This window comes from Cardiocondyla obscurior, linkage group LG05 (assembly GCF_019399895.1).
Source record: "Cardiocondyla obscurior isolate alpha-2009 linkage group LG05, Cobs3.1, whole genome shotgun sequence".
NCBI lineage: Eukaryota > Metazoa > Arthropoda > Insecta > Hymenoptera > Formicidae > Cardiocondyla > Cardiocondyla obscurior.
In genome coordinates, this window is record NC_091868.1 from 3,299,369 (window position 1) to 3,313,553 (window position 14,185).

Genomic DNA, 14,185 nt, shown 5'->3' on the forward strand with positions numbered 1-14,185 from the left:
TACGATAATTAATAATAGAAAGAACTTAAAGTATTTTATTTAAAAGAAACGTCCAGTGCAATTAGCAGTTGCTTTCTTTACTCCGTAATTCTAATTGTTTTTAGTGTTATAATTACTTCTAAAACACATCCCCCAATCGTTAACAAATTAAAAAGTCGTAATATATTCCTTTTGACATTTGGATCAAATAAAAAATAAAAAAAAAGAAAGGAATAAAATGCAGGTATTTACAAGACGAGCGACGCTTATTTTTACCAAAATCTTTCGTTTACTTACAAAAACGCGCACGAGCATAATTACATTAATATTTGCAGTGAGGATTCCAATTTTACGACTGCCGAAATATTTGTTTCGAAAGAAAGTTTAACTTCTGCTTTATTCGCCAAGACTGAATAGAGACTCGTGGATGGCAAGATGTAACAGTAAAGATCGCATAAAAGAATGCAGACAATTATAGACTGATCTACAAGGCTGCAAAATATAACTGTAATACACTTGTTAATAAAAAGGCGACCATCGATTACACTCGTTCACTTTGCTCGATATATATTATACTCATGGAGGTAATAAACGCGGAGGACAGTAGCAAGCCACAATCTTCACTTTCTATAAAGCATTGTGACAATCCTCTATTGATCTCTTGTAATTGGCAGATCAGTAATAACAAGCAGCTTAATGATGCTGTTGCTACTAGTCCAATGCAGCATATGTCTAGGAGGTAAGTAAATAAATGGTTTTAAATGGTAAAAAAAATACTTTAACTTATTAAAATATATCGAAAAAATTATTAAAATGACAAATGGTTGCATAGAATAAACTGTGAAGATGTAGCCTCTGAGGATACTAGTATTGCTTTACAACCAATGGGTTCTGGCACAGTTTCTACTACAGATCCATGTATGCTAAATATTAAAGTATCAAACTGTCAGAGGATAGCACGTATTGCTGTTGTTTCTGAAGGTAACGTTTTAGAAATTTTCAAACAATTTGGAGAATATGAAACGACAATACTCGCCGAGTTTATAGACGAGTATGAAGAAAATGTAGTATTTATTGGAGAAACAATGATACATCCTCCTAGCACGGAAGTTAGTATTAAGGTAAAGTAATTTGTCATTCATTAATTTATATTACTACTTTGTACTTATATTTGACACTGTAACTAATTTATTTCTGTTCTAGTTTATCAGAACCAAAAATAAAGGCCCACCAATGTGGATATATGGTATAAGACTCTTTTTAACAGAATCTGCAGAACAAGCAAAATTTAGTGCCTTTGATTACGATATTATCCGAACTTTTCTCAGTAATACTAGCAATGGCAAAATGAGTCAAGGATCTGAAATGGTAAAAAAAGTATTTGGAGTTTATGATAAACAGAAAATTACGAAAAATAATAGAGGTGAGTTTTCGGAAACATATGCTTCGGGATCACGGTACGATAAGAGTACAAACGAAATCGGAAATAGCAATGAAGGAGAATTTCCAAATTGTGGAAATAATTATGAACAATCAGGTGATGTAAAATGTAAAAGTAGAGTAATAAAAAATGGGACAGAATGTTTAAATTGTAAAGAAAATTGTAACAAAGCAGACATAGATGATGAAACTTGTGTTGAAAATAATATAAAATCGACGAAAAAAGAAAAATCCAGTATTTTTAATTATAAAGATTTTATTCAAACATTTCTTAATAATGCTAGTAACGAAAAAATGAATCAAGAACTTGATGTGACAAACATGTTTGGACTTTACGATCAATTTGATAATAATAAAATTACGAATAACGAACAGTTTTATCAGAAAGTTTTGAAAGCTTTTACTTCAGATACGGATTTTTTGAAATATAAAAATGAAATTACGAAAGAAAATAAAGAAAGAAATTGTCAAAGTTGCACGGCTAATGATAAAAAGTTAGATTCTTATGAACATAAAAATGGAAATGTACAAAGAAATGGTAATGAAGAATATACAAATTGTGAAGATTATCAGAAATCCGATATAAACCTCAAAATTTATATCGATAATAAATTCCATGATTTAGAAAAGAGATTGATGGAAAGAATAGATAAAATTGAAGCTAATACAAATCGGAAGTTGGATGCCATTTTGGAAAGACTTGGCTGAATTTACAATAGATTTCTTAATTATTAATTTAGTTAACCATTTTTTATATTAAAATAAAAAATGTCAGTTATTATACAATATACATTAATAAAATTATAAAAATGTAAATATGGATTATTCTGTTATCAATATCTTTGTTTTATATTAATTAATTAAATTCAAGCCGCTTTAACAAAATATAAAGTTTTCCTCATTGATATGTAATACTTTTTAATTAAAATAAATTTATATTCATGTATATCGTATAATTTTTCAAACTTTGTATTAAAAGCACATACAAAAAATTGCACATTTACGAATTTATATTTAAATATTTAATATGAATTTACAAAAACAGAACTATGCAAATATTATACCCTTCTTCCTTTCCCTCTTTCAAAAAACAGTATTTAGTATTTATATAATAATGTTATTTTATTTATACAAATTTCTTGTGCTTTTAATCTTTTTAAAGTACAATTATAAAATTATATAAATGAAAACAGAAATATAGTTTGATATTTTTTTCTGTTATATGATTATTCATAAATGATTTCAATATGATCATATTAATATGATTCATAAATGATTTCAATGATTATACATAAATTATTGTAAAATTATTTCAAAAGCTAGAAGCAATATTTAACAAATAGAAATAGAAGGTGTTAAAATAACACAATTGCAATATAAATTAAAGAAAATTATATTAGCAGTACCTTGAATGGAACAACAAAATGACATTAGGATATTAATCAGCCTTATCATTCTCCTGAGGAGGATCCCAAGCATGAAGTTGTTTGCGCCACAACCTTACCATACCATCCCATCCTCTTCTACTATACTTTATATACTTTGGAGGTGTTCTAGGATGTTCACGTGTACGCGCCTCTCTGAAATAAAATAGAGGTTTTATATATGCAATTAACCAAAAAATCTCCTACCATATTAATCTTAAGATACATACTTAGGAATCAGCTGAATATATCTGTCATACCCAATAGTATTTTTCCCATAATCGATCTCTTTCTGTCTACGAGCTAGCACAGCTGGATCTGTCTCATATTCTACTTGTCTTTTACCATTTTCTGATGAATTTGTAGTTGTACTAGAATCACTGGAATATCGTCTACTACGAGAAATCTTAATATCCATATTGTGATCTATATCCTGCCTCGTTCTTTTACGCCAAGTATGTGAATCCTTGGGCTTGTTTTGCACGTTATCTCTGTACTCTATACATTGTTCAATATTCTTTGTGTCCTCCTCGCATTCCGCCTGAATATCGTCACCTTGTGTACTTGAATTTTCATCATTTTTCTCATTTTTATCTCTCACATCTTTCTCATGAATATTACTTTCCGAGTTGTCTTCCTTCTTAATGTCATTTTGCTCGAAGTCGACATCTCTATTGTTCATACATAGCACTTCGTCGAGGAGCTGGTCCTCGTCCGCTTCAAGTTCTAATTCTAACGATGAATCGTGTAAGACTGAATCCATTTTAGTAAAGTAACTAAAATTTAGTCTAAATCTCTCTCTAAAAAAAAAGGCATAAAAATAATAAAACATACGTACTTCAATTACATTAGCTTAAAACTATACGATTAACATACGTACGTACAATTCTCAAAATTATCGCAACAGGTATAACCTACACAATCGTCGGTCTGCTTTGCTCGTTTCAAGACGCGAGCGCGAGAACCCTACATTAATCTCGGTATACGTGTTCATTAGCTACCTCTGACACTAACAGCTATCTGTAACTATAATGAAAGAAATTAATATTCGCAGTTCAAAGTTACGTTCAGAAATTTGAACGTTTTTTAACTTCTATTGCTTACTCCAGCATTCGCTGTGCGCGCCTTTTCTACTACATACTACACAGCGCTTACAGTAATATCCTTCAAAAGTAATACGCGCGCGCGCGCGTAACCAATCACGAGACCGATTAGTATTTAAATGCGCGCGCAATGCATTTGTAGGATCTGTTCAGAAAATTGATTGGTTAAATTTTTTTTTTTTAAAGGGTATGAAGCCAAAGAAGTAATGGCGGCTGCTTTCCTTTAGTAGACAGTCGATGCAGGTATTGTTCTATCTTTTTTTCGCATTAATAGAATAACGAAAATAGAACGCGACTTGTGTCGGCTGTGTCTATTAAAAAGAAACGTCTGTAGCGATTTCTCTGACCGCACACGACTCAGAGAAATCGCTACACAAGCACGCGAATTCACACAGACGTACTTTAATTTCCCGCATGGAACGCTACCGTTCGTTTTGGTCATCTTTCGCTTTAGTTCGGATTGTTCGGACTAGTCTTTATGCTCTCTCCATGGCAGAAGTTTGGTTCTAACCTAAACGGTCAGGATTATTTTTGTACGCATCGAATAAATTTGACATACAACCAGTTTTGATTCAACGTTAGTGCTTGAAATCTTTCACAAAAATAAAGCTTCGTCTTGAGATTATGTATCATTATCAAATTGTAGTTTAAGATTTTTTTTTTTTTCCCCGCGTTATTTTTATTATTTAATGTCAGTACTATTTTGCATAAAATAATCTATAATTATTCTCGTTTATACTAACTCCATGGTATTTACAGGTGGCGATAACATGGCTAGAGAACGTGGAGTCTTCAAGTTAATTTGGAAAAGTTTCATATCCTCGCTAAAACCTCGTTTTGGTCGCGGTAAATTGATCGGTGAAGATTACTATGGAACAAAATATTACGAGGAAGAGATCCGCTCTTCCGCCCGAAAGAGACCACCGCGATACTTCGTGCCAGTGAACAAGGATGATTTTGAACAGGAGCTGCCGGCAGAATGGGAGGCCTGGTTAAGATATCGTAGGAAAGATCCACCGACACGGGAAGAGATAGATACTAACTATCAATTGGCAATGATGAAGAAGACAAATGCCGCAAAACTTTTGGAGAATCGTTTAAAGAACGAAGGTACTCGAGAGCTTCCCACTGTATCTACTCAGTCAGATAATCCAGGAAAATTTCCTATCTATGAAGATTATAAGAACTTTGGTAGTAATTATGAACCAAAAGATTCATATAAATAGATAAATAAAGATGCTATATAGTATATTCTAAATAAGTTATATTAAAAAAAAGTTTTCGTAATGTAGACGATAACGTAATTTGTTTCTTATTTGAAATGTTTAATCACATTTTTACTTTATCCCCCAAAAATAGATTAAAGAATTAGAAATTTATACTTTAAAATCCATTTTATAAAATTTAAAATTAAAATTAAATTAAATTAATAAAAACTGATCGCATGATTATCAGTTATATTAAACTGTTGAGGCTTTATCTGCATATGTAAAAGGATTTATTAATTCTATTTTTTTTTTTTTTTTTCTATACATAAATGAAAATCTATCGTTTTCATATACAATCATTCTCGGCAAAATTATAACAAAAGATATATACTATATGTATACTGAGTAGGTGTATGAAATATTCAATTTTCGATATACTACGACTCTAAGTTTAAAATTGCAGTGATATGAAACGAATAACGAGGATAGAACACGAAGTTTTCCACGAGAAAATAAAAGAAGTGGAATATATAACACTCTAAATCACATTTGATAAATTTGAATTATTTTCTGCTTCAAATCATACTGTGCAGTTTCTAACTATATTTTTGTGGCTTGATCACTAGTATTTATAATTGAATTTATAATTGAAGTCGTGATATCTTGCATCTTACCTTTTTTTTTTTACTGCTCAATGCGTGACTCTAAATTTCATTATAAATAGTAGCTTAAACAATAAAGATCAGCTATCAGTCAACGTCAAGTTTTGTCTCTTATCCGAATTCAATTATTAAAAACTTAATACACAGTAAATAAGAGTATCTTGCGCATCAACCAGAAAAATCACTATTATCAAACAGGGCTTGATCGTATAATTCTCCTTTAACCAATCGTCCACCGAAATAACGACCGTTCAAGGAATCTCTTGCACGTTCTGCCTCTGAAAATATAAAAATCAATCCGATAAATATAAAATTGTTAATTTACACAGGAATTACAGGGTAATTTAAATTTTTCCATATACTCGAAAAGTATATATGAAACTATGTATAAATACCATTCATTTCAGCGAATTCGACGAATATTTTTACAATAACTTCCGCATTTTCGTCGTCTTCAGACTGTCTCTCCTTATAAATAATAACTCGTACGACCACACCAAACTTGGAGCATTCGTCTTGGATTTCTTCTTGTAAGGTTTCATCCACATCCTCTGGCGCTACCATATTTCTTAAAATTACAACTCGGGATTCGACTTTACGCATGAGTTTTTGCATGACGAGATGGCGTGCACTTTGGCCCTTAATTGACATATTTTCTTGTTGCTGCAACGTTTGTGGTTCCGTTTCTTCTAAAAGTTTTTTCTGTAATTCTTCTTGTTGTTTCTGATGAGCCGCTTGTTCTTGCGCTCGCCTCATAATATCGGAATTTGCGGTTGTTGTTACTGGAATCTAAGGAGCAAAGAAATATTTCAAATTAGCACATTAATTATTCGATTTTTTTTTTCTTTCTTTCGTTTTTTTTTCTTTTATTTTTATTTTAGTTCTTTAGTCATGAAATACTTACAACTGGTGTACCAACAATCGTAGGCGCAACAACAGCAGGAGGTGGTATGACGACCGGTTGGCCGGGAATTGTTTGAATAATAGCAGGTGGTCGCGTTAAGGTTTGCGGTATGGCTATGCCAGGCGGAGGTATTCCTGGCGCTACCGCTGCTACCGTTGCTACCGTTGCTACCGTCGGTGGTGCCATTATTGTTGCTGGTGCTATAGAAGGCCGCACTACGCCAGGAAGAGCTATAATAAAAAAATATAACGATAAAGATATAAAGGTAAATTTTTTTTCTTTTTATAATATTTGGATTTTCGTTGCAAGAATTACAAACTTTGATTTAGGATTGGTGGTGCAGCAGCTCCAAGTTTTGTAAGACCTAATGCAACCGCATTACTTGCAACCGCGTCCATCGCTTGAATCTTTGCTGTAGCTGCTGCTGCAGCAACAGCAGCCGCAGTTGGCATCATGCTGGTACCACTAGGTGGTCCCATGAGTGCGTTCGGCGGCGTTATGGCCCTTCCCACTCTTAAATATTGACCTCCCAAATCAAACAAATTCATAGAAGCGATGGCTTCTAACGCAGCTTGCATTGTTTCGTACTCAATAAAGCCGTAACCTTTGTGTCGATGTGGTGAACTACCTTGTGCAAGTTTACAATATGTAATCGGTCCAAATGCTTCAAAAACTGATTTAATGTCGTCTTCCGTCAAATCTTGATGTATTGATGCAATGTAAATGCGATTGTAATGCTTGCTTTCTTCGGTAATCTCGTCGATCACTGATTGTGCTTGTGGCATATTGGACGGACGTCCCACGACCTGAAGCAAATATGAGAAAAAATTAACTTGTGTTACTATAATGCATCAATTATTCCACAAATAATTATAAAATTTCAGTAGCTTTTGGTTTAAGTTTTTAATTTTTCTTACGTAAATTTATATGATGGGTGTAAATCAATAAGATAAATTCAAATAATGTATTTATCGTAAAAATATTAATGAACAAAGATTTTCGAGCAAATTGCAGTTCGCTTAAAAATCATATTGGATTAAAGAACTAAATAAAAATTTGCCGACCTCCGGCGGGATGATAGGATTGCTGGGGGACAGGAAATTCGTTATATAGGTACGTCCTGCTACCTTGATGTTGCGGCCACCGATCATGACACCATTCATTTGTTCCAAAGCAAGTTGCGCGGCTTCGGGTATTTCATATTCGACAAAAGCGAAACCCTTGTGTTTCTGTGTAACTGGATCCCATGACATATTGATAGATTTGATAGGTCCAAATGGCAAAAAGGCTTGCCTGATTGTGTCTTCTTTCAACTCGAAACTGATGCTGCCCACATAAACCCTGTCGTATAATAACATATATTATTATTAATGATATACTTAATGCAAATTTAGTTTCTTGTTAATAAAATTAATTTTATTCGATTATTCATAATTATATTAGAATTTTTAAAAAGCATACTTGTTTAAACATTATTGCACATTCTTTTTAAATGTACAGAAAAAAAGAAAAAATTTACACACAAAAATAAAATTTGGTAAGTGCAATTAATGGAAATACGATATGTATTTAATTCACAAAAAAAAATTAGCTTTTTTTCTTATAACATAAATTTATTTGACATATTTTATTAAAAAAAAAAAAAAAAAAAAAGAATTATTAAAGTTATAGCTTAATATAATAACTTTCTATAATAAGAAATAATTTGCTATAAATTAATTAATACGATCGTGAAAAAAAAAAGATCACTAAACTAACATGATAAATGAATATGTCAAAGGACAAGAACCCATCTGTTTGCTTCAGGATGTTTAAGGATCATGGATAATATTAAAAGCTGCAAGAAACTAAGTTTTCTATTTTGTTATAACTAAAAAACGTTTTAGTATTTTTTCAGAATAAAAAACTGAAAAAATATATAACTGTAATAACTTTTCGTATTTAGTATTTTACAACTTAATTACTAAAAATGCAACAACAGATATAGTATTACTAAAAGTATGAAAATAAGTGTAGAGTTTTATAAAAGAAAGTAATAAAACGTCTGAATATAATTTTCTTGAGCTATATTGGATATTGCACACGAAAGTTCAAGGATTAAGACAAAGAACTAACAAACCTGCACATGAGAGCGAGAGCCTGCTGTCTTTGCACTTGATTCCGTTGACTAGCCATTTGCTGTAACACAAAGGACCAAAGGCCTTCTATTGATATCCCTCCCCCATTTACAACACATCTCACAGAATCATTCAAGTAATCCCTCAAGCTCTTTTACGATTTCAGCTTCTTTGCTCGACAATTTTAATTATTAATATACATTTTAAGTCGTATTAAAAATACATATTAATTTTAATGCTTTAAAAACATGTAAGTAAATCGGGTTATATTTTTCGAAAAAGTACATATTTCTGCGTTAAAATATAATTATTAGTTCATATAAAATAAAATTTACTTAAAAAATTTATATAATTTATGGAGTTCATATAAAGCAAACTTGACGTATTTTTATTTGCTTTTTTCTTCACTCAAAAAAATTCAGAGTGTAGTTTTAACGTTACTTTTAGTTTTAAAGAAAGAAAAAAAAAAAGAAAAACTAGCCGAGCTCAGAAAAACCATTCAAATCATCTGAAGATTCATGCATTCACGAAAATTTCGCACTGTACAGCTCTGCTCCCGCCGACTATACTATCACAAATTATACCTAACTTTCTCTTATAGTAGCAACTCGGGAAAATGTTCGGAGTGATTTAGGATTGTTCGACCATGAGGCAGATTTATAATTTCTTTCTTGACTTGATGACACTAACCTGCACATTAGTAATAAAACTTGCTGCCGCAGGACCAACTTATTCTTCTGGGGGGAGAAAAAAATGAGCCAATCAGAGATTAATGTATCTTAATAATTCTTTTCTTAAGTATCTTTATAATAATTGACTCGGCGGGAAGAGCTATATTGACATTTTCGAATTTTGTACGATATTAATCTATATTGCAATTACACAATCGGCAAAGAGCTGAATAGAGAAAACTGTTTTTACGTATGTAAAAAAAATATGCAAATTAATTTTCTTATATACGTCAAATTTAATTACCGAATTAGTTCATTAACATTATATTTCATTAATAATTTAAAAGCTGTAATTTTTAATTAAACATATTTACAAAAAATATAGAAAGATTAGTTTTTAAACATATTATAAAAAAAAATTAATTTAATAATTATCGTAAATTTTAATTTATTTATTCATAATGAGCAAATTCGGTCCAATTTTGATACGTATATATCCATTATGCATTCTTATAAAAATTAAAAAAATGTATTTCATAAATAAAACGAAAATCTACGAAAGTTAAATTAAAATAAATATACGCTAAATTAATTTTTTATGTGACATAATGGATTAAAAACATCAAACGTAACAAAGTTGCTAATAATTTAAAAGTTACCTGTTGTTGATGGGCCAATGTCTGCTTCATCAGGACCATCTTAATGCTTTGCTCCATTGCATATTTCTTCGCTCTGTTTACTGTGTCTTGTTGTTCTGATGTAATTTTCGGTAAACCAGCTCCTAATATTCCAGGTAATGTTAAATATTTGGCGCCAGGTCCTATAAAATTATAGAAAATGGTATAAGTTAGATATCTAAAATAATTCAACGGAGTAAAGAATATTTTCTCGGATCAGATCTTATCAGCAAAACGTCCATTAAATTGCTTTGTCAATGTCAAATATTACTTGAATTGAATTGACTTGAGAAAATAATGTCACTACTAAATTAATACATCATATCTCTAAGTTAATAAAACAATGCATAAATATAAATGTTAATTAATAAAAATTATATTAAATATATAACGTTATACATACCGGCAACGACCTGGCCGATTTGGTTGAGATCATATATGGGGCCTGGTAAGAACTCTGATGCATTTCCTATAAAGAAATCATGCATTAGACAATTTGCATTAAAGATGGTTAAATATTAATACTTTAAAACATTTTATTTTTGGATAGAACCAGTTATGCCACCAAGTTATTTCTTAATGATTCAAACGATGAATAGAGATTATTTTTTCTCGTTAACAAATTGGGTGGCCATTTATTTCACATTTTTAGAATTCAATTTGTAAAAATTTTTTGAATTATTAAATGTAAAAATAAGTGCTGTCTCAGCAATCAGACGTTCGTTTTGACCAATCTTTGGGGAAAACATCTATATATGTACAGATTCGTACATGAATATATATAACAGCTGGACGACCTATTGCCCTAGGCTAGTAAAACTTCTATTAGTCGCATTGATGTATGCGGGCGCATTATTCTTATTCGTATTGTGGAATATTTTTCTTAACACGGGAGTACCGTGACGCCATGCCAGAAGCTGCTATGATAAAACCGTCCTCCAAACTGTAAGTTCACAGAAATTAAAACGATCAAGGAATATTATACAACTCTTTTAATAAATATGATTGTATGATATGTTTCGATGTGTGTATGTGGATGTATTGTAGAAATATGTATGCAAATTGTATATAATATATATAATATATATGCTATATATATTTATGTATATATATAGTATATATATAACCACATATTTAAACATCGAAACAAAGAAACTCTCGTTTGATGCATGCTATTGGAAGAAACAAAGTAGATTGTACGAAGATCAGAGATAAAAAATTTTGTAAGAAACGATACGACGTGTGAGAGAAAATGATTGGATCGAAGTTATTCGTTACATTAAACATTCATTGTATTAAGCTTTGATAAAAATTAATCGTTAGCCGAGGAGTCTTATTTAAATTTAAACTTTTAAGTACTGTTTGCACAATCAGCCCCAAAAATCAGACTAGTCATAATTAGATTAGGTTTCATAACCAATTTGGTCGGCTAGTCTCTGAAACAGAAATCAGAAACAGAAAAACAGAAGTCAGTTCGACTTTTTCATGAATTAAAAGACTCTTAAAGTTTTGTGCGATTATTCGATTTACAGCTAACCGTGTTCTGGGCTGAGCAATGACGGTTGTGCGCAAATTATCCGAGATTGAGGCGACGCACAAATCTGTAAGCACAAAGCAAAGGAGAATACTCTCAGTGCATTTTCTGCGCCATACGCGTAGTCTTTGCCTTCTCCAACCTACCACTTTTCAACCTAATAAATTTTTCACGTAGCAATGGCGAGAATTTTTATGTAGATACACAAAATTCTTTTCCCCCACTGGATTATAATATTCGAAACAATTACGTAACAGTTTATCTTTAACTGTAACATAATAATTGAATATTTGTAATAAATTTCTTTTTTTTTTTTTTTTTTGCTCGCATTGTCAACGTGCATATTCGAACATCGATAAGAACGACTCGAATTAGCGCGTATCTTGCTTAGCGACGGCAGAATAAAATATGAAGACGAAGGTGTGAGCGAAAATAAATACTAAATTCTTATAAAGTTATATTTGAGAAGATTTCAATTAGAATCTCTATAAGTCACGGCTTATCCACCCATGGCTATATTGACGTCCAAGTGCTGGGACTCATTATCACCTAATGCAAATATATTGTAAATGGATATTTGAGACATAAACATAATAAATTTAATATACACCTTTCGCCATTGCCACTCCCAATTACGAGCCTCTAAATACTTCGATATTGATAAGTAGAAATATCACTTTTAATAGTAATAACTCTACTAGATCATATATATTATTCACATATAATAAATGTTTCTTAATCGATATTACATTTTGCATATTAATAAAATAGATTTCATACATCGTTGTTTAAATCTTGATAATGCCTATTTTTCGAAAGAGGCTCATAATCAGGATCAGAGAAGCTCTAAACCCTAAAATTCTGACCTAGCTAAAGTATCGTACTCGGCAATAGATACGGTATCAGTGGGAGTTTGTTAAACTCTGATTTGTTCTGTTCAACGAATGTAGTCTTTCATTGTTTGGCGCACGTTCATGATCACAGCTCAGTCGTAGGCCACGGATTCTGTACTGTCTCTCCGCTGTAACATCTCAGAACAGAAGGACAACCATACATTAGTGTGATTTAAGCGCCATACAATCATCATCTATTTACCCTACCCTACCGAAAATTTTATGCTCAAAACTGCTTTTGAATAGACGCATTCCGCAGTTTTATAGAGTATGGCAGCATTTTTTAAAGAGAAAACTAGCACCTGAGTGTCCTAAGTAGCTATTGTACGCATTTCCATGTCATGTTCTCGCTCTTAATACTCATATTACACTTGCTGTCGTTTCTCTGTTTCATTGCGTTTCCCACTAACAAAGTTATATATATAATATTGTAATTATCACAGGCACAACTGCTATTTGGTTACATTAGCAATTTACCTTCTACTTTAGCCTTCTTCATCTGTGGCTCTGCATTATTTTGCGATGTTGGAGTCTGCAAAAAAAAATAAATGCAATATAACATAAAATAATAATAATAACTTTATTTAAATTATAAATTTAATTTTTTTTACTTCATATTACTAACAATAAATTTATTATATAATATTATATAGTAAATATAATATAGTATATAATATTACTATATAACTACATAATATTACTACTATATAACTACATAATACTATATAGTAAAAGCTGATCAGTGAATTTCAATAGAATATTGCAGCAAATTATAGTCAACTGTATTTGTATAAAACTTAAGTTCTGCTAGATAGTAAAATATTAACAGACACCAAGCAGAAAGTATCATTTTATTATCATTTAAAAGATTACTATTCAAATAATTACAGAATGACAATTTCTGTTTAGTTAATTTACCATTATCTTCTGCTAACAAATTCTATTATACCTCTATTAACATTTTATTGACACAAAAGATATCAAAGGAATCTGTTTTTCATAAGTAATAAATAAAGTACGCGCAGTATATAGGCACTGTTAAATAATTATAATAAATTCTGCTTAGTTTCCATGTGAATGTGTTATCTCATGTCATCAGCAAATATTATTAATTTTTACAAAAGTATCGTGCCGGCGTAAATTAACGACAGACTCTCTTCCAGTTCTCGGTAAACGTAGCAGTCCGTTTCTTTCGGCGCGGCCGTTTCGTCCGACATCGTGCAGTCTACCGAGAACGCGTCGCGTCGAGACGAGTCCTAGAATGATCGCCATTACGCCGCTGAAGGGTTAGAAGCGGCAATCGCTCACGGCGAAAAGCAACGAAAGAATCCGTGTTTTTCTCGCTTACCATAGCCATTGTCCCGTTCATCGCTTCTCGTGAACCGTAGTGCGGACGTGGACCCGGAATCTCTCGAAAATTCACCTGACGGAGACCGCGAAATGCGCGACGAGTCAGCACGATGCACTTCCAGCACTTCTCCTTTGCGGATGTACCGTGCACAGGAAGCGCGCCTCGTCGATTGAGCGTCCGTCGCAAATCCCCGCGGCCCGTATAAAATTATTTCTGCTCATG

General features: G+C 31.8%; 4 protein-coding genes across 27 annotated transcripts; 2 read left to right on the forward strand and 2 right to left on the reverse strand.

The window, feature by feature from the left end:
* Positions 1 to 33: 33 nt before the first annotated feature.
* Slbp (Stem-loop binding protein) lies at positions 34 to 4,026 on the reverse strand. 4 transcript variants are annotated; one of them, XM_070656800.1, is made up of 5 exons: positions 3,948 to 4,026; positions 3,724 to 3,869; positions 3,074 to 3,643; positions 2,826 to 2,999; positions 34 to 1,339 (listed from the first exon to the last, which is right to left on the reverse strand). In XM_070656800.1, exons 3-4 carry the CDS (start codon positions 3,604 to 3,606, stop codon positions 2,858 to 2,860), a joined length of 675 nt encoding a protein of 224 aa, XP_070512901.1. In that variant the 5' UTR covers positions 3,607 to 3,643; positions 3,724 to 3,869; positions 3,948 to 4,026; the 3' UTR covers positions 34 to 1,339; positions 2,826 to 2,857. The 4 variants fall into 4 exon arrangements, with proteins under 4 accessions (XP_070512901.1, XP_070512899.1, XP_070512898.1 ...); XM_070656798.1 differs by having other exon boundaries at positions 34 to 711; positions 3,728 to 3,869; positions 3,948 to 4,025; XM_070656797.1 differs by having other exon boundaries at positions 3,728 to 3,869; positions 3,948 to 4,025.
* Positions 558 to 2,552, forward strand: LOC139102685 (uncharacterized). Its single transcript, XM_070656791.1, has 3 exons — positions 558 to 718; positions 812 to 1,100; positions 1,183 to 2,552. The coding sequence occupies exons 1-3, from the start codon at positions 558 to 560 to the stop codon at positions 2,125 to 2,127; spliced, it is 1,395 nt and encodes a 464-aa protein (XP_070512892.1). The 3' UTR covers positions 2,128 to 2,552.
* A 104-nt stretch (positions 4,027 to 4,130) lies between the features above and the next one.
* Positions 4,131 to 5,237, forward strand: LOC139102694 (NADH dehydrogenase [ubiquinone] 1 alpha subcomplex assembly factor 2). 5 transcript variants are annotated; one of them, XM_070656806.1, is made up of 2 exons: positions 4,131 to 4,189; positions 4,706 to 5,237. In XM_070656806.1, exon 2 carries the CDS (start codon positions 4,717 to 4,719, stop codon positions 5,170 to 5,172), a length of 456 nt encoding a protein of 151 aa, XP_070512907.1. In that variant the 5' UTR covers positions 4,131 to 4,189; positions 4,706 to 4,716; the 3' UTR covers positions 5,173 to 5,237. The 5 variants fall into 5 exon arrangements, with proteins under 5 accessions (XP_070512907.1, XP_070512904.1, XP_070512905.1 ...); XM_070656803.1 differs by lacking the exon at positions 4,131 to 4,189 and adding an exon at positions 4,254 to 4,479; XM_070656804.1 differs by lacking the exon at positions 4,131 to 4,189 and adding an exon at positions 4,257 to 4,464.
* A 500-nt stretch (positions 5,238 to 5,737) lies between these two features.
* Positions 5,738 to 14,118, reverse strand: Hfp (Poly(U)-binding-splicing factor hfp). 17 transcript variants are annotated; one of them, XM_070656777.1, is made up of 12 exons: positions 13,961 to 14,112; positions 13,090 to 13,144; positions 12,915 to 13,017; positions 12,586 to 12,749; positions 10,589 to 12,268; positions 10,168 to 10,328; positions 8,840 to 8,898; positions 7,848 to 8,061; positions 7,040 to 7,526; positions 6,721 to 6,950; positions 6,212 to 6,605; positions 5,738 to 6,094 (listed from the first exon to the last, which is right to left on the reverse strand). In XM_070656777.1, the coding sequence occupies exons 5-12, from the start codon at positions 10,671 to 10,673 to the stop codon at positions 5,985 to 5,987; spliced, it is 1,740 nt and encodes a 579-aa protein (XP_070512878.1). In that variant the 5' UTR covers positions 10,674 to 12,268; positions 12,586 to 12,749; positions 12,915 to 13,017; positions 13,090 to 13,144; positions 13,961 to 14,112; the 3' UTR covers positions 5,738 to 5,984. The 17 variants fall into 17 exon arrangements, with proteins under 17 accessions (XP_070512878.1, XP_070512877.1, XP_070512887.1 ...); XM_070656776.1 differs by having other exon boundaries at positions 12,825 to 13,017; XM_070656786.1 differs by having other exon boundaries at positions 10,589 to 11,128; positions 11,723 to 11,786; positions 12,618 to 13,017.
* Between the last annotated feature and the right edge of the window lie 67 nt (positions 14,119 to 14,185).